General features: G+C 32.1%; 1 protein-coding gene across 1 annotated transcript; it reads right to left on the reverse strand.

Annotated features, from left to right (window-relative positions):
• Nucleotides 1-447: 447 nt before the first annotated feature.
• On the reverse strand, nucleotides 448-25,971 carry LOC133190584 (uncharacterized). Its single transcript, XM_061326282.1, has 8 exons — nucleotides 25,141-25,971; nucleotides 24,780-24,870; nucleotides 24,644-24,697; nucleotides 23,527-23,685; nucleotides 21,235-21,423; nucleotides 2,983-3,156; nucleotides 2,156-2,323; nucleotides 448-1,319 (listed from the first exon to the last, which is right to left on the reverse strand). The coding sequence occupies exons 1-8, from the start codon at nucleotides 25,969-25,971 to the stop codon at nucleotides 1,018-1,020; spliced, it is 1,968 nt and encodes a 655-aa protein (XP_061182266.1). The 3' UTR covers nucleotides 448-1,017.
• Nucleotides 25,972-26,886: the final 915 nt, after the last annotated feature.

Below are 26,886 nucleotides of genomic sequence, written 5' to 3' on the forward strand. Positions count from 1 at the left end.
ATTAAATACAAAAATATAAGAAACTATAAAAATAGAAATCTACTCATCTGTATACAATTTAGTGCAATATATAGAATTGCAGCAAAAATTTCATTTCTAACATGTATTTTATGGCTTTCATAAACAGAGTTTTTGTGGTAAAAAAAAATATCATAATGTACCGAGGGAAAGCATTTCCATTTCCATTTCCTTATATTGTAGCCCGCGTGGCGCAGTGGTTAGAGCGTCTGCTCTAGAGTCGCGGAGTATTTAGTTGATCCTTACGTCGCGGGTTCGAATCCCACTGCGGGACGCGGAGACCAGTCCTTCGGATGAGACTGTATAAACCGAGGTCCCGTGTCGCAGTAGGTACTGGCACGAAAAAGATCCCTCACTGCTCAATGGCCATAAGTGCTTAGTATATGTCAAAATTTGTAGCCCTCCACAGGCAAGTGGTGGCGTCTCCATATGAGTGAAAAATTCTCGAGTTGGACGTTCAACAATATACAATCAATCCATTTCCTTATAAGATGCATTATGGAGAAGTTTCACATAACTCACAAATTCTCAGCTCATTTTTTCGTCGTAAGTACACATGTTAAGGCAAGGTTTACAAGATTATAAACAACATCATCATAAATCTTATATTAAGTGTTTTTCGTTCTAATCGGAAACTAGCAAATAACATTGATTGCTAGCAAATAACATTGATTGCTCTGAGTTATAAGGATGGGATACAAACTGAACAAGCAAAATCAAATTGATGAAAATATAATTAAATTATCCTTATCCTACGAAGACTTTATATATTTTTAGTTGGTGGCAATCCCTCCAAATGCTTATGCCTTTCTACATGCATCTGTGAAATACATTGAGAAATTTTTAAATTGTAAAAAAGTATATTATTGCCTATTTAAATGTCATCACCCAATTACCAAGATCACACCCTTTATTTATTTACCGAGGAATGCAAAGGATATTATAATCTTTAGCCTATCGTGAGATTTTAGTTTAATCCTCAACTACTCAATTTCACATCTAATTTCTTTGAAAACATTCCACAATACTATGAAAAAACATAGAAATATGTTCTTTCAAGGTCACAATATCAAATGCAATCAGAACGGCAAAAATAAAGGTGATAATGACGATGCCAATTGATCCAAGTGACGTAGCTGATGGGCGTCTGTCCATTATACTGATTCTTTTTCTGACGTTATTGGACAGTTGTTCCCTGTTGACGGTAAGTTCCTTCTTCATCTGTTCTATGACTTCTCCCAGTTCTTCACTTGTGTAATTTTTTATCTTATGAACTCTGTCACATGGACATTGACATTTAGCTGAAATACATAAAACATTTTATTTTATTTTTTGTTCTTTGTCCCTTTTGGTATATTTTCATATTTATTTACTCTGTAATTTACGGACATCATACATCTTATACATTATTTATTGTTTATCTAGCCAGACAGTTGTCAAAACATAAGGAGCTAACAAATCCTATCCTCTACTGACTTGTAGATTAAAATTAGACTTAGTCTAGACATTTATCTTTGTTTCACTCTCCACCAACTTTCATTCCCTTTATCCATTCTAGCGTTATCAGAGTTATTTTTTTTCTAGTTGTATTTGCTTACATGAACTAAATGGAGATACTTTTGTCTTTACTTTCGTTTGCCTGCATTTTGAGTGATTTTCAAGAAAATTTTCATGAAATGCCATTTTTATACTTTACATTAAATAAGTTGTTTTCATGCATATGAACAAATTGCTGGAAATATGTTCTGGATTAGACAAGGGAATAGTTGTGTTTATCTACAACAATGAAAATACAAAGTAGTGTTAAACCTTTAAAATGTTACAATCCAAACTTTTTTCTCGCACTAAAATAGTGTACGATTTCTACATTTCTGATAATAGCAACTAATATAGCAGGTGAAAAAATTTGACAAAAATCTTCTTACTTTAAAGTTTTAACGTTAGAAATGTTTTGTAATCCCAAATTTAGCAGTGTAGTTTTGAAAACAAGGTTAAATAGTTTTAATCTAGAATATGACGAATAAAACAGCAAACAATAAAGTCATACAAATTTCCAAATCTGACATTTCTTTAACATTCTGAGTAGTTCATTGTAAAGTGCAGTCGAGGAAGGATTTAAAAAATAAATATTTCTTACCGCGTTTGCAGTCTTTTAAAGATGATTTACCGGTGGCTCTTGTCGTATGATTTTCAGGACACTGATAGCAACTAAGCTGATTACCACTTATATTCTTGTAAAATCCAACGGCACAAGGTTGACATAATCCTGTCGTCCCATTGAATTCCTCTCCTTTCTTGCATAATTCTACGCATGAATAAAAACACAGCTTCATAATTGAAAAACAACAGAGATATAAATAGTAATAGAACAAATATGGATTGATCGCTGATATATGTACACTATAGAGAATATTTTCTGTAGCATAAACTACTATAAATGCACGTTCAAGAAAAATCAGAAAGCTATTTAAAATAGCTAGCATAAACAGCATCATATATCAGCAGTAAATCCCTGCCGTTAACATTACTAGTAACTAAACTGAAAGAATTAATGGGAAGCAATGTGTTATTTTTATTTCGAAAATAAAGTACAAAAGAAGGAAGTAGGGAAGAAAAAGGAGAAAAAGTTTCATAGGGAATACCGTATAAGTTGAAATTTTAGCGAGATGCAAATTTAGCAATTTGTCCTAAAAATCAGTATTTGATTTTAGGGAGAAGAAATTTTAGCGATATAAATATTGCATAGAAAGATAATGGTTACATCTACTGCGGAATAATTTTTATTAACCATCTCAATATCATCGCTAAAAATGCCAAAATTGAATCCTCGCTAAAATTTCTGCTTATACGGTGTAAACATTCTATTTTTGGCCAATGAAGGTTTGCTCAATTGAATCAACAACAGAATTAAGAAAAAGATCTATATGCGTTGGCTGTGATGATTGCAAGCTGATGCAATCATACTTGTACAATTGCTAGACCCTGTCGACAAAGTAGTGTATCCCTTCGGACATCGAGTACAGTTCCATCTAAGATCTTCGTGAAGGGAGATATTATTGCTTGATGTATTTTTGTAAAATCCTATTTGGCATGGCAGGCAAGTTCCATTTAACAAATACTGTCCTTCTACACAGTGTTCTGGAAAAAAAATTAAAAGAAAAAATAAAACTATAATTTAATCATTAAGCTCTTTCGTCTTTATGTGATTCTAATGTTTATTATCATTATTATTATTATAATTATTATTATTAAGATCTTTCGTCTCCACGGAAGACCTTAAAATGATTCTACTGTTTCTTATTTTTAATGTCTTTGTTGTCCAAAAAATGAATTTTTTTCATTGAAACTTTCAGGTATGATTTCTACATGCTCAGTTAGACCTTTAAAGTCGTTTTGAGCACTTCCAACCATACCATATATATATATATATATATATATATATATATATATATATATATATATATATATATATATATATATATATATATATATATATATATATATATATATATATATATATATACAGTAAAACTTGTCTAATCCGGCGACCAGTGGTTCCAAAATTTTTGGCCGGATTAGACAACATCCGGATTGGAGAAAATTGAACCGTTATGGCAAGTTAAAAATTACATAGTCTATATAAACAAAGAGTGGTAAATAAATACTTGATCAAATGTGTCATTTTTTACGTTTCACTTAAAAAAAATCGTCTATTTCCGTTTGTTTTTAACTCTGTTTGTTTTTCAGAATTTTCATTTCTGTTGAAGTTTTTTTTTTATTCAGTAACAAATTATAATATCTCTTGGTCATTTATTGAATTTGAAAAATCGTTAAATGTTTTAAACACGCTCCAAAACCTCATCGAAGATGTAAATATTATTTTGTTAGGGATAGATTCCTAATTAATTTCTTTCTTTTAGAATTAATATGTTTGAATATTTAGACACTGTATTTGTTATTTTCAAATGTTATAATGAATAATTGAATATTGAACCAAAATCTTCTGTCGTTATGGTCGTTGTAAACTAGCGATACAAAGGGAAGTAATTCGAATTGCACGTCGTGCACGCAAAACCAAAGTAGAAAGGTCATAAATAAGTCTCCAAGTTTTCTACAGACATTTATATGCAACCATCACTATCACTCGTTCTTTTGCGAGTTTTCTCGCCATATTTGAGCCATTAATGATTTTTTTAATCACGTTTGTTAAAATCTAAACTGTCGATACAGGTTAGATCATTAACGGGACAATAATTACCTCACGCGAGACTTCTATAATGACCAGCGGGCACAGGTAAAGATAAGTGGTCGGATTAGAGGAGATAATTTGTACTAATTATGAGCAGTTAGTTCTTTAAATAGCGGCCGGTTTACAGAATAGGCAAGATCCGGATTGAAGAACATTTATTAAACATAAATTATAAAGAAAATTCAAGGGACTAAAATATTACGCCGGACTGAACAACATGACGGAATGCACAACATCCGGATTCAACAAGTTTTACTGTATATATATATATATATATATATATATATATATATATATATATATATATATATATATATATATATATATATATATATATATATATATATATATATATATATATATATATAAGCACTAAAAATGACCAACGACACGAACAATAATAATTGTCAAATTTTCGGGACGACCTGTCACTTCCTCAGGACAAAGAAAAAAAAGTTAAGAAGTCATAAAAACAAAGGAAATGGAGAAACAAAAACAACTAGCACTACTACTAAACTACTAAACACTAAATATTTACAGTGTTACATATTTAATTTGAAGTTTATAAACAGTTGTGAACAAAGAAATCCGGAGCGCTATGAATTGCGTCCGTTCTATCGGGTGTACTCTGGTGAAGTGTGATTTACATAATTGAACGAATTAATTATCGCTAATTAATTACGACCAAGCAGTAAATCGTACATTGTCTTATTCTCTCAAAATAGCGTAACTATACATGATAAAAAGAAATTAAAGAAAGATGATATGGAAGGGCAATTTTAAAATATGAATTTGGATATATTATAAATTTGGAAATCGGATAAAAGAAATAAACAAAAATGTAACCTGTAAATATCTGGGTAGGTCGTTCCAGAATTGCTAATGCGAATTAACGGTAAAGTTTACACTAAATGGAGAGAATGATCTTGTTTGTTACAATCCGGGATTGGGTCTAGTTCACGTTCATCCTGGTGAAGTCATTTAGTTTGTTAATACCATTAGGGCGGAATGACTTCAGCCTGTGCATCCAGAACTTTTCCTTGCCTTTTCTCTGAGCGTCTGTCCATCTTGGATTATGGTCAATAACCACTATTGTCATGTCCTCCCATTTGTGACCTTCAAGGTTGAAATGTTCCCCAACGGGTTCATTGAGTTTTTTGGTCCTAATGGTAGAACGGCGATTATTGACTCTCCTGCGGAGATCTCCTGTTTCACCAACATACTGTTTGGAGCAAACTTTGCAACTGATGAGATAAATGCAGTTGTCTGTTTGACAGGACAAATTCCCTAGTATTTTGTAGCTACGGCCTGTAACGGGGTGTTAAAGCTGTCTGTGTCAGAGCTGTGCTTACAGAGAAGACATCTTCTGTCAGAGTAAGTTTTAAAGCCCCCGTTAGGTAATGGATTGTCCAATCTGGTTCTTACTACCATGTCCTTTAGGTTCCTCAGGCGTCTGTAGGCTCCTTAAAGACCTCTGCCATTCGTTTATTTGAGTGGAGAATTGGCAGATTCTTTTGAAGGATACCACTGAGGTTCTTAAGGACGGGATGGTATGTGGTTACCACAGGGACCCTGCCGCTATTGTCTTTTTCCTTGTAGCGTAATAGGTTTTGCCTGTCATGTCCCGCCATCTCATCAATAGCAGTTTGTAAGGTGCGGGCATTGTAGCCTCTCTTGCATAAGTGGGACTTGAGGAGACCGCTTTGTTCCTGATATAAGGCAGGGGATGAACAGATGCGCCAAATTCTGGTGGCTAGACCCTTAGGCACACCCTTAAATGTGTGTGGGGGATGACAACTAGTTGGCATAAGATACAGATGGGCATCTGTGGGTTTCGTGTGGAGACTGAACTCGATTTCACCATCAGTCAGGGTAGATGTAGTATCTAGAAATATGTTTTTCGATTTAGATACGTCTACTGTAAAAACGCAACTAGCTAAGGGGCCTAAATGGTGCTTGAAGTAGCAAGTTGCGTTCAAGTCTGCCCATGAAAATATTGGCATAAGATGGTGCCATTTTCGTACCCATAGCAGTGCCATTAACCTGCAGGTAATGTTCTCCATTAAACATGAAGTTGTTATACTTGAGAACATGTTCAAGGAGCTTGGCAAGGGACTCGGTAGAAGGAATTCGTATGGATCTACTATCCCAGACTTCTCTACAGGCTTCGATACCCTCATCGTGCGGAATATTGGTGTACAAAGATGTGACGTCCATAGTCACGAGAATGGTATGATCTGGAAGGCCAGTAGAGGGCGTCTTGTTCATGTAGTCCGTGGTGTCCTTGAGATAGGAAGGCAAATTCTCTACGTGTAGACGGAGATGTAAATCAACGTATTCTGAAATTTTCTCCGTGGGGTGTCCAATTGCGCTAACTATAGGGCGACCTATGTATATATATATATAATAGATACCATTACCGAGAAATATACGGAGGTATTTTCGAGATATTTTAAAACGATTTGTAAAGAATTTGGTCGGGAATCGGTCCATGTAACACTTAACAATTCAAATTTCTGAAATTAGTTTTAAAATTTTAATATTTTACTTCAAACTTCTAATCTTTAAAAACTCAAATTGATTTGAAATTTGATATCTTGGCTCAAAATCCAATTTATTAAACTTTCAAATACTTTTTAAAATTTTGAATTCTTAGACTTTAACTTTAAATATCAAAAATTCAAGATTCCAAAACCAATTTTTGTATTTTAAACTTTTGAGTTTTTTAATCTATCTCTTTTTAGAAAGTTTACGCTTAACAATCTAAAATTCACTACCATTTTTCGTGTTTTGATATTTTTACAATTTACACCCAGAAGGACGATAAAATTTTTTTAAAAAGTTTATTTTCGTTTTTTACGTATGATCCATAAATTTGTAACAAGGAATATAAAGAACATCCTTGGAGTGGGAGTAGGAGGTGTCTATTGGACATTGCAATATAATTTATTCCCGGCCGGTATAGTAAGTTAAAAAGCTGAGATGTGTCGTTTGTATTGTTTATCTTTTTCTGTGCTTATTTTTCAGTGTTCCTTACACTGGCAAGTTAATGACAAGATGCAACAAGTACATATATAAAGAATGTTGGACAAGAAAATATTGAACATTAGTAGTCGACATTCGTTGTCTGGTAAACATAGTTACATTTTTGCAGTACAAAAAGGGGGTTTATAAAGAAAATGGATGTAAATATTGATATTTTTCTGGTTTATATCATACCACATTTACCAACAAAAGAGTCCATAATTGTTTCATTATATAGTCCTGATTCGAATAAATAGGACATTGAAGGCTGCATGATGATAACATTTTCATTAACGAACTTTCTGTCGCAGAAAGATTAAAAGATGTCCAGATTGCAAGGTTTTCCTTTCGTAATGTGTAAGACATCATTTCCCTTCGAAATGTTTAGATAATAATCCTGCGATAGTCTTGTCTATCGTTTTTCCTTTTCAGATACACAGCTGGCTCCTGTCGTTGCAACCTTTGTTTACAACATTGGTGTCGTTTCTGACGTCGCAATCACCGCTGCACGCGCACTGACCCTCCGGTGAATATGGCCTCAAATCAAGTGAATATGTAGTGTAATGAACCGTTGGCATTTGTATAGATTATGGAGGTACTATAAATAGACTATATAATAATTGTAAATATTAGCCGTCAGTTGAATGTAATACTGTCGTCAGTTATCTTATGAAATGAACTTTAGGGCCATAGGCACAAGAATCGCTTGATTTTGGTATCCCCATGGCATTACGTAACTATTATTTAAAATGGAAGCAAAATGATTTTTGGAGGCGCTGTACCAACAGGTTCCTTTATTAAAGTGTATATTTTTTCAAAGAAGTATATTGCAATAGAATTGAGATGATTGTTTTACATCGTCGCCTTTTAAACAAAGAAATGCAGATAGTAGTGATACTAGGTGTTCAGATGCTTGTGCACCATGAAATTTCAATTTCAAATTTCAAGAAGTAGATCTAACTATTTTCATTTGGTAAATTGTTTATAAAATCTGTTTTTAAAGACAATGATATCTTTTTATATCCAATAGTGATCAAGAACTGTATACTACGAATTGATGTTTCAAGGCCGGTACACACTGCAATAAGTTGCAGCATGTACACTGAGTAAACATCAGTTGCATGCAACAGTTTTGATAACACTTGAGATTGTTTCTGGAATAGAGTCCTGCTCTATTTTTAGTGGGGCTTCGTTCATTTTTTTTCCAGCAGTAACCAATTAAATCTTACAAAAGTCATATGCTGAATAAGTAGTTTATTTCTTCACTTAAATCGAATGCTAAAATTACTGCAAAAAGAAAAAAAGAAGGGCCTTATGACATATCTAAACCATTAAAATTATGTATTCTATTATTATGGACGGATACAGAACTCCGGTCCTCTTCCCTTTTAAATCTACATTACGCCTTTAAAAATCTTCTCGAGAACAGCAAGGCCATGATTAGTCATATTATTACAGAAGTATCCTCAGGTAGTGTAGATTCAAGTTTGTTCCAATCATGATTCCCTGGGGAAGGGCAGAGCCACAACAGGGGATCAAAGTTTACCATTGGAGTACATAGGAAATATCTTTAAAAATCTTCTTCTCAAGAACAGCTAAGCCATTATAAGACATATTAATAGAGAAGTATCCCAGGTACTGTAGTCTTTATTCAAATTCGTTCAAATCATGACCCCTGGAGGTAGGACGGGGCCACAACATGGGTTTAAGTTAACATAGGAATATATAGGTGTAATGGTTAAGGGACATTTGAGAAAATTGCATTGAAGATTTCAAATAGTGGAATGACCTGACAACCCTTGGAATGGACTAGCCTAAGGGTATATAAGGAAAATCTTTGGAAAAGTCAGGCATTCAGAAGGTAGCTGTAGAAGTTGGACGAAGATTCAGAATAAAGAAGTTAAGGTATTCCATCCTAGTAGCAAAAGATTCAATGAAATTGAATACATAACAGATGGTAGGTGTTGAATACTAAGAAAATTTAGACATAATTCCCATTTATTACTATCAGCATGTTCAGGTGGGATGTGTCCTAATTTATGACCTTGAATTATGGTAAAAGTTATCTCCCTCTGATTTTAAATAATAAAAAAATCAATATTAAAATTCTTATCCGGTAAAAAAAATAAATCGCTTTCAATTGTCATTCTATTTCTAATGTGTTTTAGTGCATTTTACCACTAGAGCATTTATTGATATTCTTATTATTTGAATTTTTATTTTCTAAAAAATTGCTCCATAGACTTCAATGCAATCTTTGTTAAGTACTTACTGCTTAGTTAATTACATTTTTGAAACTTTCTCTTGGTAAATCTTTTTCTACTGTAAAATGCTTTAAATCAATAATCAGAGTATTATGTATGTAGTGGAAATTGAAGGATAGAGGATGGAAAACCTTAAGGGTAAGAGCAAAATAAAAGTATAAAAGTTATAAACACCAGCGGCAAGTATCCTAGAGAATTGATCTTAAGCTCTGGGTGTAGTAAATCTAAAGAAGATTGAGAAAACTGGTTCTTATCTATCAATGTGAACCTAGGGAAGAAATATAGTGCGAGTAGTACCTTACCCAGTCCCCATCTCTAGATAAGAGAAAATTTAAGTACTGTATGATATACCCTAAGACAGAGCTGTCTTAATAATCATTCCAATCATTAACACAGACTGAGTAAAAGGAAAATCTATATAACCCTTGTAAGAACCTGATTGTACCATGGTTACATAGGAAATATCTTTGAAATCTTCTAAAGAACAACGAAGCCATTATAAGTCTTTTTTATACAGAAGCAACCTTAGGTATTGTAAAATTAAGTTCGTACAAATAATGACCCCTCAGGGTTGGGGGCACAACAGAGGGTCAATGTTTTGCGTAAGAATAATATAGAAATCATCTTGAAAAAAATCTGAATTTGTTATATCAGTGTTCGTACAAACACGTTTTAACTTATAAAGCTAACATGTTTGAGCTCCCAAAATAATAATGCCTTAGAACCATTTTTGGCTTGTCAAGGAAATTTTGTTAGGTTGTCCCCTAAATTTGTATATATATGGTTGAGCAATTTAACTTTCTGGGGTCGATTTGGGGCAAATTGAAATTGCTTTCAACTCGCCTGTAAAGTGACATCAGCAAATAAATTTCTTCTGAATCGTTTAATGTCTGGCCATTCTATAAAAATAAGCAGGTATATGAAAAGATTTTTATATTAGAACATCAATCCATTTATCGCTTCAAGCAGGAATTAAAAGGCACAAGATTTTTCAAACAACATCGTTTTGTTCATTATATTGATGGCACAATCTGATAAAAAAAAACAGGTAGAATCTGGTGTAATCGAAGTTTCCAATTTAAAATAAAAATATGAGATACTTTATTTTCTCTCAAATCATTTTCTTCAAAAAGAATCTTTTTTGCCCTTATTGTCTTACCATTAAAACCAAAACTTACATGAAAGCAAATATGAGTGCATGCTGTGTGTTGAATAAATTAACTTTCATTTGGAAGGAGATAGAAAGCTACTTTTAGATCTTTGGTTCCTTAAGTTAAAGCCTTCTTGAAATTTTATATCTTGATCACCATATTTATACACTTACCTATACAAGTATCATTAATAGTCCCATTACTGAACGTTGTAAAGTTTGTAGGACATTGACGACAGTTCCACCGTAGATCTAAAGATAGAGTCGTCTTTTCACTTGAGTCCTTTTTATACGATCCAACAGGACAAGGGAAACAACTACTTCCATTGAGATACATTCCTTCCTTACAGTGTCCTACAAAATTAAAGTAGAACACAACAGGTAGGCCAATTTTTTTCTTAAATTCGATTTTTTTTGAAACTTTGAAATTTTGTTCTAGGATACAAAATCTCTCTTTATATGTAATTTGAAAGAAATTCAATTGTGCATTTTTGGCCCACATACATGTAGTTTGAAATATGCCAATTCTGTAAGAAGATATTGAAATCAGACATTGTACTTTAGAATATGCATATTTTTTAAATTACCGATTGATCTATTGCAAATTCGTGTGAAGCTTTTAATAAATAAAACCTTTCTGTTACTAAATTTCAGTAAATTATATTCATATCGGTATGTTTAAGTAAAATGTGACGAATAAATAGAACATACATAGCCCAGGAATTGAAAATTCACATGCAAGTATGCTACACTTTTTTCTTAAGAGAAAATATATAATTCAGTTTTAACAAAAATCCAACAGATTCATTGAAATGGAACCCAGATTAAAATGTGTCAAAATCGGGAACATTAAACCAACAAATTCAGATATTTTGCCGATTTGAAAAAAAAAATATTCAATGCAAAAAATTAAAAGAATCAGTAGATAACGTCACAATATTTGACTTTTGATCTCTAGATATGACCTTGACCTTTATTGTGTATAAAGAATGGAGACATCTTATAAATATGTCCAAATATCAGGTCTCTACTGTAAATGAATCAAAAAGTCACTTTGCATTTAAAAACAGACTGTTATGTCGCATGTAGATAGCATAAACATATTCTAAAAGTATGTTGTCGAATGACTAATATAGGTTTTTCTATTTTTCTTTATAAAATATGGCAAAAAAGCATGTCACAGGTTATTAAATTCATTATGAAGATTACTCAATATTGATATTATAGTGATATTATACTTTTTTTCTAGTGTACTTATAAGAAATTAGTTAAAACAGATTTTTTTTATGGGTGTTTCGTACTTATTTGAATAAATCTAACTTCTAACTTTTAAGAAAAAAAGGTAATATATGTGTTTTAACAATCTCACAATGCATGAAATACAGATTCTACCAACATAATACAATCAGAATCATAGTTAAATAAATTATCAGTGTTTTTTTTTTATCACTCAATCATAGAAAACGCAAATAAGAAGATTTTCTAGAACAATTAATGATACATTTTCTTTCATCTGAAATTGTATGAGAAAAATGCATCTGGTCTAAGAGAAAGAACATTATGATTCCCTTCAAATTCAAAACACGAGAGAGAGAGAGAGAGAAAAGAAAAAAAAATAATTCTCAATATGAGGCAAATTGATTGTTCAATTATATCTATAATGTCATACGTAGGTTTTTTATACTTATGAGTTCATTATATCTATGGTTCTTAACTATGAAGTTTTTATGATTACAATGAATATCAGAAAAAATTCAAATAAATTCAAATAAAAAAAAATGTTAGATGTACATTTTTTATATAATCCTCTTTATTTAAATAAAAATATTTTTCAAGAGATGTCCTATGGTAAGTGATCCTGAAGAGTCTAAAGAGTCTAAGGGTTTAATACCCAATGTACAATTAAATTGTTTGAATTATATTCTTGTTTTTGTTTTAAATAATGTCATTACACCGTGTTAGAGTATAGGATAAGTGAAAAATGAAAAATCTGAAGGAATTACCAATACATTGGAAAGATCCTTTGCTATAAGTTGTATAGTCTGCGGGACACTTCTTGCACCAAAATCTCTCGTCGTCCGTAAGAGAAGTGTCACTTGCAGACAGATTTTTGTAGAATCCGACAGCACATGGTTCACACATCAAGGTCTCGTTGTTCAGTTCTGTTCCTTCAGTGCAGATATCTTTAACAAAATTTCTAAATTTTATTTTTTTTCCAATATTAAACTAACGCAACAATTTTAAATGTCAGCATTTATTATTTTTTTCATGAAGATATATTTCTATCATAATTTTTTATCGCAACTGAAAGCAGTGCAATATATCTTTCATGGGAAAATTTGTACAATATTACCAACGCAAGTAAAGTCAGAATTTTCGTTGCTTAATGAAGTTTTGTTTTGATCACACTTGGTGCAATTCCATCTCAGATGAGCAGGGAGCTTAGGGTCTTCACTTGAGGTGTTTTTATATGAGCCAATAGGACACCACGAACAAACACTTCCATTTAAGAACTTTCTCTCTTCACAATGGGCTGAAAGATTAAGAAAATTATCCAATTTTGCATCGATATTTGCTGGTACTAGTAGCTTTTGCAATATGTATATATTTCAAAATTTGTATGAAGTGTTCTAGAAGAGATTTAAAAAAAAATATTACATGTATACTTGGTACTGTATTCAACCGAGGCAGGTTACTGATAGATATACTGATAGATAATTAAGTTGTTGTTGCAAAGATTTGAACAACCTCGTTTAAAGTCATCATCTCGTAAATTCTATGGTCGTTATAATGACCTTGTTTGCAAATATAATATCAATGGGTCTTATTTTGACTGACATATTTTTACCAATTGTTAGGCCTTTGTTTTTATACTAAATTTGATTACGGATTAATCCGTCTACCTGATCAATACATTGGGCTCATGGCGGGTGTGACCGGTCGACAGAGAATGCTTGGACACCTGATCCCACCCTAGGAATTTTCTTTATGCTTTGTTCACAGATTTTTTTTATTATTTGTAGGTTTTTTTGATCGATCACTGTTCGGTTTCTTCACCTTTTTCAAGTTATTTAGCTCGTCGACATTCTGAGATAAGATTGAAGGATGTATTATATTTTAGATTTAAATTAGATCTACTGGCAAATCAAAGTGGGACAGTGCACAGTAGAAACACCTACATTTGCAAATTAAAGCAACGAAGTAAGTAATGACAAAAAAATAATTCGCGGAGAATTTTTCAATACGGGTACATTTTTTATTCGCAGAATTTGACTGTATATAAATAAAGATATGATGGTAATGTAAGCTTCAAGCTGTTTATTATAGTATATACATGTAAGTATTAAATTTCGTGTAAGTATTTACTGTTTATGAAATTTAAGAATCTTTGATAAATTATTAATGTTTATAGCAGGGAATTAAAACTTCAATAGTTTTTAAGGTCTATTTTAAAATAAAACCAACAGAACTGTTCATTATATCCAAAAATGAACCTCAATGACCCTGTCCTTAGAACATAAGCATTCTTCGTCTAGGCATAAATATACAATGCTTACTTATATTTATATGTAAGTAAACACCAAGTAAAAGTTTGTGTTTGCTTGTTTGTTTGTTTAACGACCCTTCTAGAATTTTTCACTCATATGGAGACGCCACCACTTGCTGGTGGAGGGCTGCAAAGTTAGACCTGTACTCGGCACTTACGGCCTTTGAGCAGCGATGGATCTTTTTTGTGCCAGCACCTACTGCAACACGAGACCTCGGTTTCTGCGGTCATCGGATATTGCCATGTAGGGTCTATCAGATGATATTACCAAATTGACATAAATAATTTAACTAAAATTGATATTGGCTAATCCGAATTTCCTTAATTTTTTCTTAAATTTTTAGGATATATTAGTTATCTTTCTACGCGTCGTATATTTAAATTTTTCCTATTTTCACATATGGTAAAGTAGTCGTATAAAGATACAAAATGATTCAAAAAAAAGTTTTGACCGTTTACTAAGAGAGAAAAAACACTTTTAATTGATTTATTGCTCAAACCTATACTTAGATTGGAAGCTTTTAAAAGCTAATAAAATTGTAGTTAGTTTGGAAAATCATATTTATTTGATATATTTTAAAACTTCAGTCCATTATTCTTAATTTTACATTTGAAAATTCCTTTAAGTCTCTGATTGTTTAGAAGTTTTAACTAAATTCATTGTTCTATAGTAATTTTTAAAAGCAGAAAAGGGGATGCTCACTCCTCCATGGCACCTGATCCTACCTCTGATGTTTGGAGGTCCGTGTTTGCTCTGCTCCTATTTTGTATTGTTTAATGGACTTTTGAGTTTGAATACTGTTCGTTATCTCCATATATTTTATTTTATATGCTGCCGTTCCGCCAAAAATATAGTCCCTGCTAGATTTCAAACTCAGTTTACCATTTATATTTAAAGTTGTATAATTATGAGAGGAAAGAAAAATATGATCTTTTAAATACCTTACGTTTAAATATATAAGACATATAAGCAAATATACTTTGAATATTTCATCTAGTCAGAAACCAGAGAAGAATCCCTCCTTAAGTAGTTAGTTTTAATAAAATCGCTCTTAAAAGTCAAAGTCTTATGAAAACATTATTATCTACAACCTTGTTTATTGAAATACGGCGATATGCATAATTCAATCGGATTTCGGCGCCATACTGCTGTGAAGTCACAGACAATTCATTGATAGAGAGATGATAATTTGCACATTGTCATCATTATTAATGGAGTTATCGAGAAGTGGAGTAAGTCAAATATGGATTTTCAAAAAATTCTAAAGAATTTTAGAAAATTCAAAATCACGAATTTTTGGAAAAGACAATAACATCAAAACGTATGACTTTTCTACACTTTATGCAACTATTCCTCTTCAAGAAAAAGGAACTAGGAAATTTTATATCTTGTGATTGGTCATCTGCGGAATGACTTTGTTAAAACACTCTGATTATACGCATATGTGGATGTTTAACTGACTATAGACAATAAGGGCCAACTAACAACAAAGCTGTATGACACACTAGACGACTTCAACGACTTCAGCTTTTCTATCGACATTCGATACTCAAGAGTCTGCTCTGAGTGCCATCAATATTTTAAAACTGATGCAGGCTACTAACAAATAAGTAGATGTTACATGGATTTAAACAACCTAAATGAAAGTCAGCATTTCGTAAATTCTATGGTCGTTATAATGACCTTGTTTGCAAATATTGATCCCAGCTCTTGAATTTCCAGGGGTCCTTCTTTTGTGCTCTGATCACAGGTCTGTATTGTTCGTAGGATAACGATCACCATCTTCACCATTTAGGTGTCATTAGCAACGACAAATGCAGCATATTTACGAAAAATACTGGAGAAATTAATTCCTAACGTGTTTTGAATAACTATAGAAATATGATCTAGTTCCGAGGTATAATCATTGATTAAAAGATGAAAGTTATAGATATATTATTACCGGACTTCGGTGTGTGTGTACTTGGTGTAGTCATATTAGTACGAAAATAAAAACAGAATTGGTAATGCACGAACAAACTACCTAATTTATAGCAGAGCTTTTCCATTTTAATCGTAGTCTATTATTATAGAAGACTAGATGTGTCGTTATTGCCACGAATGCCCCCGCAAGCAGCCAAAATTTCAAATGCAATATTTAGTTTGAAATTTTTATTCAAACTTGACTCGTATTTTCTGGTAATATACCTGCATATGCAATTTCAACCTTTTACACACATCCCTACAAAAGTAAGAATGCGGAAACTGAACATTTCTTATTTTTTCCAAGTTCTAGAGGGATAACTCTGTCATAAATCATTGGAACACGACCAAATTCAAATTTGACCTCTATTTTCTGGTAAAGTACGTGCACATGCAATTTTAAACTTACATACATCCCTACAAAAGTTAGAAAGCTGAAACTAAAAATTTCTTATTTTTTTTTCTAAGTTCAAGAACGCGCTCGCTCCGTGATCGGGAGGTCGTGAGTTAGAATCTCGGCCGCGACGGACTTAAGTCGATAAAAAATGGGTAGAAACTGTTCCTTCGCCATGCGCTCGGCACTTTGAAGTGAAAGTTGCGGGTCCTTTGGATGAGACCTTGAAAACCGAGGCCCCGTGTCACGCCAGCCGTTGGCACGATAAAGATCCCTCACTGCTCAATGGCCCTGAGTGCCGAGTTAAGGTCAAAATTTGAAGCCCTTCACCGGTATATGGTGACGTCTCTATATGAGTGAAAAGGTCTCGAATGGTACGTAAGACAACATACAATCAATCAATCTAAGTTCAAGAGGGATAACTCTGTCAAAAATCATCGGACAATGACCAAATTCAAAATTGACCTCTATTTTCTAGTAAAATACCTGCACATGCAATTTCCAGCTTATACATACATCCCTACAAAAGTTAGAGAGCAAAAATTGAAAATTCGTACTTTTTTCTAAGTTCAAGAGGGATAACTTTGTAAAAAATAATTGGACCATTACCAAATTCGAACTTGACCTATATTATCTAGTAAAATACCTGCTTATGCATTTTCAACCTTATACATACATCCCTACAAACACTGAAAATTTCTTTCTGAAATTTTTTTTCTAAGTTCAACAGGGATAACTCTGTCAAAAATCATCGGACTATAACCAAATTCCAACTTGACCTGAATTTTCTAGTAAAATACGTGCACATGCAATTTCAACCTAATACATACATCCCTTCAAAAGTTAGAGAGCGGAAACTGAAATTTTCTTATTTTTTCTAAGTTTAAGAAGGATAACTCTGTCAAAAATCATTGGACCATGATCAAATTCGAAAGGACAGAATGACGGAAAAGGGTAACACTATATGCCCCGGCATTCAATGGCGGGGGCATAAAAATATAATTAATAAAGACCCCTCACCTTTTTTCAAACTGCAGGTATTATTCTTATTAAACTTTGTATTACCAGCTATGATTACCGTGGTGTTTTGTGATGGAGAAATTATAAACCAAGCTCGTCATCCTTTACGCAGCTATATAGTTGCATAAATTAATATTATATTATAAATGAGCAATAAAATTGTTCTATAATGTGAAAATTGGAAATAAAATCACGGGCACTGGAAGTTAATGTAAATATTGAGTATGTGCATGTATAAAGAAAGGAAAGGTAGGACACTGTTTTTGAGGCAAATTCTGGTTTGAGGTATTGTGGATGTTTTTTTAAACGGCCTGACGCGATATCTCCTCTCTATATACTTTACTTACAATATATATCTTGCTTCGTTCCACCCCAATGCATTTTACTTGAAGAAATAGACGTTTTTACACCTCCAAGTTCCTAAGAATTTTGCTAGACTGCTCTACTTCCGGTTACAATCACAAGTGAATTTAAAGCTTAATTCACTAGGGGTTTTTAATTGAATGAATTTGAAATATCGTTATATTTTTTCTGAACACATGTACCTAATTTTTAATGATTAAATTTGCATAACACCAATTACATGTCGGGGAAAAGTTGATATTTGAGACCCCAAACATAATAAGAAAGGGCATGGAATATTCTTAAACATTATGTGCAAAGTTTTTGAAACATTTTGCCTATCATGTGTATTGGGGTCATTTAACACTACCCCCACCTTTCCTCCTTTAAAAGTATATCTTCCTATTGTGCTTTTCATCAAGATTGTTTTGTTCTTGTAGTCTGATGGGTGGTTTTTTAGTCCTGTTTCGAATAATTGTCATTCAGATAAACAACCATTACTCACATTGAAAATTACATAAAATGGGATAATTGTGCTCTCCTGTTCTAAGTGAATAATAAAAATGTCCTTAAGTTTTCTTAATTGTTAGAAAATTAACCTTATCTCCAAATTTACAGTGCTCATAGCAGAAGAAAATATCATTTTTATGCAAAATACTTGAGAAGGAAAATGTCAAGACACATGAGAACGCCCTTCAGAGAGCAATAAAATTTCCAAAGAACATCTCTCTCTCTCTCTCCATTTAAAGAGTTCCATAACGTCAAATGTATTTTATGCTACATTATAAACATGATAGATAAAAACGACGCATTTGCAATAAGAAAAGATATAAACCATTACCAATACAGTTTTCTTCTGCAGTGGTCTCAATGGTGTAAGTCGTCAAATTACGAGGACACTGTTTGCAGTAAAACCTGTCAGCAAGGCTGAGGCTTGTATCAACTGCTGACAAGTTTTTATATTTCCCAACAGGACACGACTCACACTCCATTGATATGTTATCTAGCTGCATTCCTTCTGTGCAGATAACTATTGAGAAAATTAACAAATTTTGTAAATAACAGATTGAGTTTATATTTTCTGTTTATCCTCTATGCAGTGAAAAAGTTAGTGAAAAAGTTTTACAGTCTTCATACGAAATTCGCAAGAATATCGTTTGAATATAAAAGTACTAGTGATCAAAAGGAACAAGGACGATTTTAATATCGTGAGAAAATATGATTGCATGAAAATCGCAGGAATTACATATAAAATCACAAAAAAGATATACATATTCACATAAGTAACTTTTCGTGTGATAATTGAAGGTTGGTTTTTGCATCATTTTCGCAGGGAAATCATGCAAGCCACGTTTCCCTGTGTGTAAATGCTGTATATGAATCACATTTTTGTCGTAACAATTAATTTTTTTTAAAATTTATTACAAGTTGATTACATGCTATGAAGTCTTTACTTATTTTTATTCAATTAATGTTAGTGAAAATACAAAATAATTATTATTATTATTTTAGCACTTACGTATGCATTTGTCCTCACTTAAACTACCAGTAAATAAGGTAGTCCGATTGATTTCACAGGCAGTGCAGTTCCAGCGTTTCTCATTGGGAGCAGTTGTGTTAGCGCTTGAGATATTTTTATACTGTCCTACTGGACACTCACGACAACCATTGTGAGGACCAAGTTCTTTCCCTTCTCCACATACATCTGAAATTCAGGGACATATCTAAATCTGCTTGCCTGTAGAGTTTTAAGACATCTCTTAAATGATTCATGGGAAGTATAAATCAATTATATAAGTAATGGAAATGCAGTTTCAGAAATGATATATCTTAGATGGAATGAAATACATGGAGATAACAAACAATATTCATCTTCAGATAATAGCGTCATGCAATAATAAAATAGACTTTATATATATAATATAGGATCTTACAATCAAGTAGTAATGTAGAAGGCACCAGTGCGTCATCGAAATTTAAAAAAAATCTCTATTCAGATTCATTCTGGTAAAGATCCCAATTCATATATGTTTTTACCATGCTTAATGCTCAAATTTTTTTATACTTATTCGATCGTTTAAATCCTGCTTGTTTCACAAAGATTGTCGGGGGAAAATATGACTGTGAAATGTTCAACTTTCAAACATTTACCAATACATCCGGTAGCACCACGCCCATACGTTGTTTGCTCTAAAGGACAAGACTTGCACCAAAACCTGTCCTTGTCGTCAAGAAAAGTGTCATTTGCAGACAAATTTTTATAAAATCCAACATGGCATGGCTCACATTGTAGTGTATTGTTGTTTAATTCCTCTCCTTCTTTGCAAATATCTGTAAACCAATATCATAATATTCATAATCTTTACAATTTCAACATGACTTCAAAATAATCAAAGCATTTAAAAGAGTCTGATGTCATTCATATTTGAGAAATGAGCAATATTTTTCAAGTGCAAAAGATAAAGAGATACCGATGCATGTATCATTAATGTTTCCATTGGTAAATGACGTTTTTCCTTGTTCGCATTCGCTGCAATTCCATCTAAGATGGAGAGGAAGTTCTGGGTCTTTACTAGACGTGTTTTTATAAAAACCAGTAGGACACGGCAAGCAAAGACTTCCATTCCAGAACATCCTTTCTTCACAGTGAGCTAAAATATAAGTAATTTTTATTGTAAAATCTAATGCACTGGACACGTTTTACAGAAAATAAATAGCGCCATTCAAGAGTTAACTTGAAATATTAATTGATAGTTATAAAACTGAAAATAAATAGACATCCTAAACTTTACTGTCCTTTATTGAAACTTGGGGTACAATGATTTGATAGTTTAAACAGATAAAGAAAATTTTAATATTAGATAAAATACAAGACAGATATAATTTTGTAACATCATATGTACATTTGATGAATAGTGTTACCTGAAATGTGTGAGCATGTCTCAAGTGTTTTTTGTTTTTTTTTTCTAATTCCTTAAAACGCAATTCTCAATTGCAATAGAACAGAATGCTAGCAGAAAAGAATGCATAGGGTCGCATTTGGATAATTTCCATAAATAAAAAATTTGTGCTTAACTTCTAACTGATTTATTTATCCATTTTATATTTTTAATTTTTATTTTGGCTGAAGTTCGACATCAATGCGTAAGTATGCCTAATTGTAACACTTTTAGTTAAGGATTTTTTTTTCGCGAAAGAACAAAGTAACTAGATTATTTCTTTTTTTAATTCAAATCTGACGAATATTAAATTTGATAAATTACCTATGCAATTTTTCACCGAGCTGGTTCCGACAGTATAAGTCGTCAAACCTTTTGGACATTTCTTGCACCAAAATCGCCCCGCGACATCCAGATCTGTATCAACTGCTGTCAAATTTTTATAGTATCCAACCGGACACAGTTCACACTCCTTTGTTGCATTATTTAGCTGCATTCCTTCACTGCAAATAGCTATTGAGAAAAGCAACCCCTTGTGAAAATAATGTTCTCTATTCGGATGAAATAAAATATTGATAAGGCAATATGATACATCCTACGTAGATTGATATAATTATTGTATAACTTTATTTCTGATACTTAGGATAATTATGAATGTCATTATTGCTAGCTCTAACGAAGATTGATAATTCATGAGATTGAACAATAAGTAATCTTTCTCAAAATGAATAAAGGAACATTGCATACGTTTGAACTTTTTAAGCGACTTTTATGGCTTTATAAAGGTACATAAAGTTAATTCGGCTGAAAAGAATGCTCATCAAAACGCCACTTCATTTGAAGCACTTACTTATACAAGCACTTTCATTCATACTTCCAGTATACATGGTCGTCATATTTTGTGCACATGCTGTACAGTTCCAGCGTTTCTCGTTAGGAGCAGATACGTTTGCGCTTGAGATATCTTTATAGTATCCAATAACACAACTACGACAAGAAGTGTTGGTATCCAGTTCTTTCCCTTCTCCACATATTTCTAAAATTCAGCCATATATATATATATATATATATATATATATATATATATATATATATATATATATATATATATATATATATATATATATATATATATATATATAATGCGCTCACTGAATTCGAATAGCCAAGCTTTTATTGCCGAGATAAAAATGCATCAGGATGTTGCATTGAATACTGTAAAACATGGATACTTTTATTGGGTAACATTCTGCGATTTCCAAAGTGTTACATGTACACTGCGTTTGCATGGGGCTTATATTTGCTGAAAATTAAGAATTTACGAATTGTGATTGTCGTTTATAATGGTACCTTCTTTCGAAATTGTTTGTGCCGTGATTAGTTTTGCGAATTTTCCCAAACACAAGTATTTCCACGTAATGGTAATTCATGGGAAATTTTCAAATGGCATTACATTTTGAAAGCCAACGTACATGTCAATGTACATGTACCTGGGATGAAAGAAGTGAATGCATTCGTGCATACTATATTTCAAAAACTTGCTTGATCTATGGTTAAATCAAAACAATCAAAATATTTTAACTTGATGTCTAGTTTAATTCTTAGAGTAAAAAAATATCTAAAAAGGTTATATTGATAATTTTAAAATAAATGATTATAACAAAATTTAAAAAACAAATACCTATACAATTGGTGGATCCCTTTTCATACGTTGTGAATTTTGTTGGACATGGTGTGCACCAAAACCTTTCAGAGACTTCACGTTCTGTGTCATTTGCCGACACATTCTTATAGAATCCAACCGCACAAGGCTCACACTTGCTATTATTGTCAAACTCCATTCCTTCAGTGCAGATGGCTTATTTTAAAACAAAAAATTTTATAAATTAAAAAAGACATATGTCTATCTCATATATTTATACACGTTTTAATCAACGGCTTGCAATTGTGACAAATTTACCAATTATTCTATTTTGTAGGGAAAGTCACGTTTTTCTCATCGGTTTCAATAAAAATTTGAATGAGCCATATTTCAATAGAATATCATTTTCTTTTACATTTCCCTATTTATCAAATCGTTTTGGAATTCTTTAAAATAAATTAATCGGATACCTTAATTCCATTTATACAGTACTAATGAAGTATACGGCAAATGATCTTTATTGACAAAGATTTTCAACCGTTTTTCTTGTTATTCTTACACCTATGATCGTAAAGTTATAATGGAAAAGATTTTATTTTTTTCCTCAACTTTCCATCAAATCATAAGAATCCCCGGAACACAGTTTTTTTTAAACAGCAATTTTATTAAACACTTTTTTGTTTTTGCATGTCCAGAAGGATCACGAATCCGTGACAGAGAAACATTCTAAAATACAGAGATCATTGTAAAAAAATAAGAGATTGTGGGAAAATACCAACTACTGATCTTAATTTAGATATATAAAGAACATTAACAGCTTCAGAGGTCATAATTTACATTTGTTTTGAAAGATGAAGAAATCTGTCTTTAAATAATTTTTTATGATTATTATCAAGTCTTTGTTTTAGTAAAATACTCAGTATATTCTGTTGATGCTTCTTATGCTTATTAACTGTTCGTGTTTCTCTACTTACGAACACAGTCTTCTGAAACGATGCTCCCTCTGTAAAAAGTTGTGAAACTATCGTTGCAAGATATACATTCGTCGATCCTAGAAGAATTCTCTCGAAATGTACCAAAGTCGCATTCTTCACACACAAATAAGGGAAGTAGTTTTTCACCAGCTCTGCATCCTGTGTTATAATTGTAGATTACATCATGAAGTATTGTAATTAATAATTCATTTGTTTGCTTCATCAGTACAATAAAAATTTTAAATATAGTTTTATTTACTGGGTATCTTAGGCCTATAACCAGCATTCTATTGTCTTGCTTTCTTGAGATTCCATATGACATTTTAGGTTTACAGTGAAAAAGTATTACATCTCATGAAGTCGAGATACAATTATTTTATGTTTACTTAAAGATAAATAACAAATATACAAATGTTTGGTGGCGCATAAATATCCCACTCCTAGTCCAATGTTCTTATCCCCTCAAAAGAACGCAAAAATCAGAATGGACTTCAAACTTTATCTGCAAGTCCATTCTCAAAGAACTTTCCTTTAATCTACAGGTTTAGCAAAAGAAAAAAAATAAATAAAGCAAAAGTTTTTCTTTTTCTTCCTTTTCAAACTTCAATGTCAAAAATACCATTTAAAGTATGAATACCAGAAATGAAAATCCCTAGAAATGAACAAGTAAATTTGCGTGGATTTTTGAAATATAAAGGTTGCCCGTTTTATGATACATGAACGATTTGAAAATCAAAACTTAATATGTACTTGGCATCATAGAATCAAACAACATTAGAACAGAACAATGACTTTGTCTTTTATTTGTCCCAGAGAAAATAATGTAGCAAAATAGCTATATAATTTTGTAAATCCTGACATATCGATTTCACTGGAAAGCCATTTTAAAGATATAAAGACCTCGTTTGATACATGTATGTTTTTCTGTGAAGTCGATATGTAATTATAATAAAATTGACGTCATAAAAGGACTATATATCTATTCAAATAATATATATTTATATACATTCATAGAAATACGATTTTAATTCATGATTGTGTCAAATAAGCTCCAGTTGTGCTAAATCGTAAATACACATAATTGAGTGCATGAACATGTATAATTATATCTTCATACCTTTACAATCCTCATTGACAGATCCGTCTAAATCAATGTCGGTAATGTCGTTGTCTGTGGATAAAACAGTACAAGTATTACATCGATTTTAATAAGGAAATAATTTTATAATAGATAATGAATGAAATTAATTTACCGTTCCAAAGAAAACCACAATATTCTTCGTCAGTTAATCCGTCCTGATCATTATCTATACCATCCCCAGGAATTTGGTATGTTATAGTTGGCTGCACATTAGAAATTAAAAAAAAAACTTAGAATATATAGGTACCAATTGAATTTAGCAAAACATTAAGTTCACAAATTAATATTTATTATTAAAATAAATTATTATTCCAAAGAAAGAAAAGAACAGATAAGAAATCGAAATAAGGGAAAGAAATATAGATGTACAACTTTCTTTTTAAGGGCAAATATCACAGAGATTTCATTCACTTATTTTGAAATGAAAGAAGGAAAATTAAATATGTAAATGTTTTGGATGTTTAAATACTTACAAATTTTCTCTTTGATATGTTAATATTGCGACGCAGTGGCCAGTTACTGAGATTAATAGGTGAACGTGACGCAACTGGTACATACACTAAATTTGCGCCATAAGGTTCGAGCTTTGGAACAATGCGAAGAGAATTGTTGATCATAATGTAGGCTAATACAATGATTGATTTGTTGGCAGTTATTGATAATGAAGAGTTTGTATTACTCCACTCAAAACGCGTTAACTTTCCTCCTGTTTTAAGTAAAAAATGTTTAGTGTAACGTTCTGAATCCATGCTGGTAACATTCAAAACGGTATTATCATCTGTGGCCATAATAAATAATTCTTCATTAAATTTTTCCGACTTCGTAAGACTATATTCCATTCCTTCTGCAGGTAAAAGACTTAGTATGAAATAATCGCTGCCATTTCTTCGGTAACACTGAACAGAAATCACGTGACTAGCTGTAATAAAAACTGGTCCTTTTTGCTCAAAATTGAAAGCAGAAACTGTCGTTTGATGTAGTCTTGGTACATTTTCTTTGGAATAGTTTAGCTGGGGAATGGCAAATGACGTGTTATCAAATATGGTTACCACAACACATTCAATGATCCCATTGTCTTGTAACAGAGGAGAATTAGGAATGGCTACAATATACTGTGACTGTAAAAGGGCAACAGAGGGGACAATAAATTTGTTAGAACACCATGTGTTATAACATTTATACCAACATTTTAACGATGTTCGAGAGGAAATTAATGTTTTAATTACAATTGGTTTGTTTGCTTGTATATTTCGGATCAGTTTTTCTTCATATAAATTTTTAGTAGAAGGGTATATTAATGTCATTGTTTGATTAGTACCAGGAAAACACTTTAAAGATGAAGAATTCTCTGCTGTTGGAAAAATAAAAAGATTTCCTTGTGTAATAGGAATATCTGAAATAAATAAAACAAATAGCAAAGAATACTTTAATTTGTTTTAAATATGCTAAAGAATTGTAATATACAAATGTATCTGTTTTGATAACGAGAAGATAAAAAAAAACCCTCAAATAGCACAGCATAAAAATATAAGCTTTTGAGAAAACGGAATATTAATAAAAAAAATATTAAAATCATTTATTCAGTTTGCTGTATTTTTATGCCCCCGTATCGAAGACTCGGGGATATATAGTTTTTGCCCTGTCCGTCCGTCCGTCTGTCTAGCTGTCTGTTTTCTGTTTGTATGTTTGTCTGCAAAAACTTTAACATTGTCAATAACTTTTGATTCGTTGCAGCTATGGCTTTCATATTTCACATGTGTATTCCTTGTAAAAAGACCTTTCTTTGGACACCATCAAATTTGACCTATTGACCTTGACCTTGGAGTTTAACCCAATTTTGCAAAATTTTACCAAATTTTAACCTTGGCCATAACTCTTGAACAATTGACGCTAGGGTTTTCGAACTTCACATGTGTAATTTTTTGACAAGATCTTCCTTTGGATACCAACAACTTTGACCCTTTGACCTTGACCTAGGAGTTTGACCTACTTTTGAAAAACATTAATCATGGCCATAACTTTTGAACTGTTGGTGTTAGGGATTTTGTACTTCAAATATGAAATTCTAGTGACAAGATCTTACTTTGGATACCAACAACTTTGACACTTTGACCTTGAGTTTTAAATTGCCTACTTTTGAAGAACTTTAATCTTGGCCATAACTTTTGAACAGTTGGTGCTAGGGCTTTCATATTTTACATGTCTATTCCTTGTGATAA

The sequence above is a fragment of the Saccostrea echinata genome, unplaced genomic scaffold (assembly GCF_033153115.1).
Source record: "Saccostrea echinata isolate AGI-Se365-2 ecotype Australia unplaced genomic scaffold, CSIRO_AGI_Sech_v1 ptg000022l, whole genome shotgun sequence".
Lineage (NCBI taxonomy): Eukaryota > Metazoa > Mollusca > Bivalvia > Ostreida > Ostreidae > Saccostrea > Saccostrea echinata.

Coding starts and splice junctions, on each gene's coding strand:
- LOC133190584 (XM_061326282.1), bottom strand. CDS start 25,971: ATGACATTAATATACCCTTCTACTAAAAATTTATATGAAGAAAAACTG. Junction 24,871..25,140: donor ACATATCAAAGAGAAAATTT/GTAAGTATTTAA, acceptor TCTAATGTGCAG/CCAACTATAACATACCAAAT. Junction 23,686..24,643: donor TGTCAATGAGGATTGTAAAG/GTATGAAGATAT, acceptor ATTATAACACAG/GATGCAGAGCTGGTGAAAAA.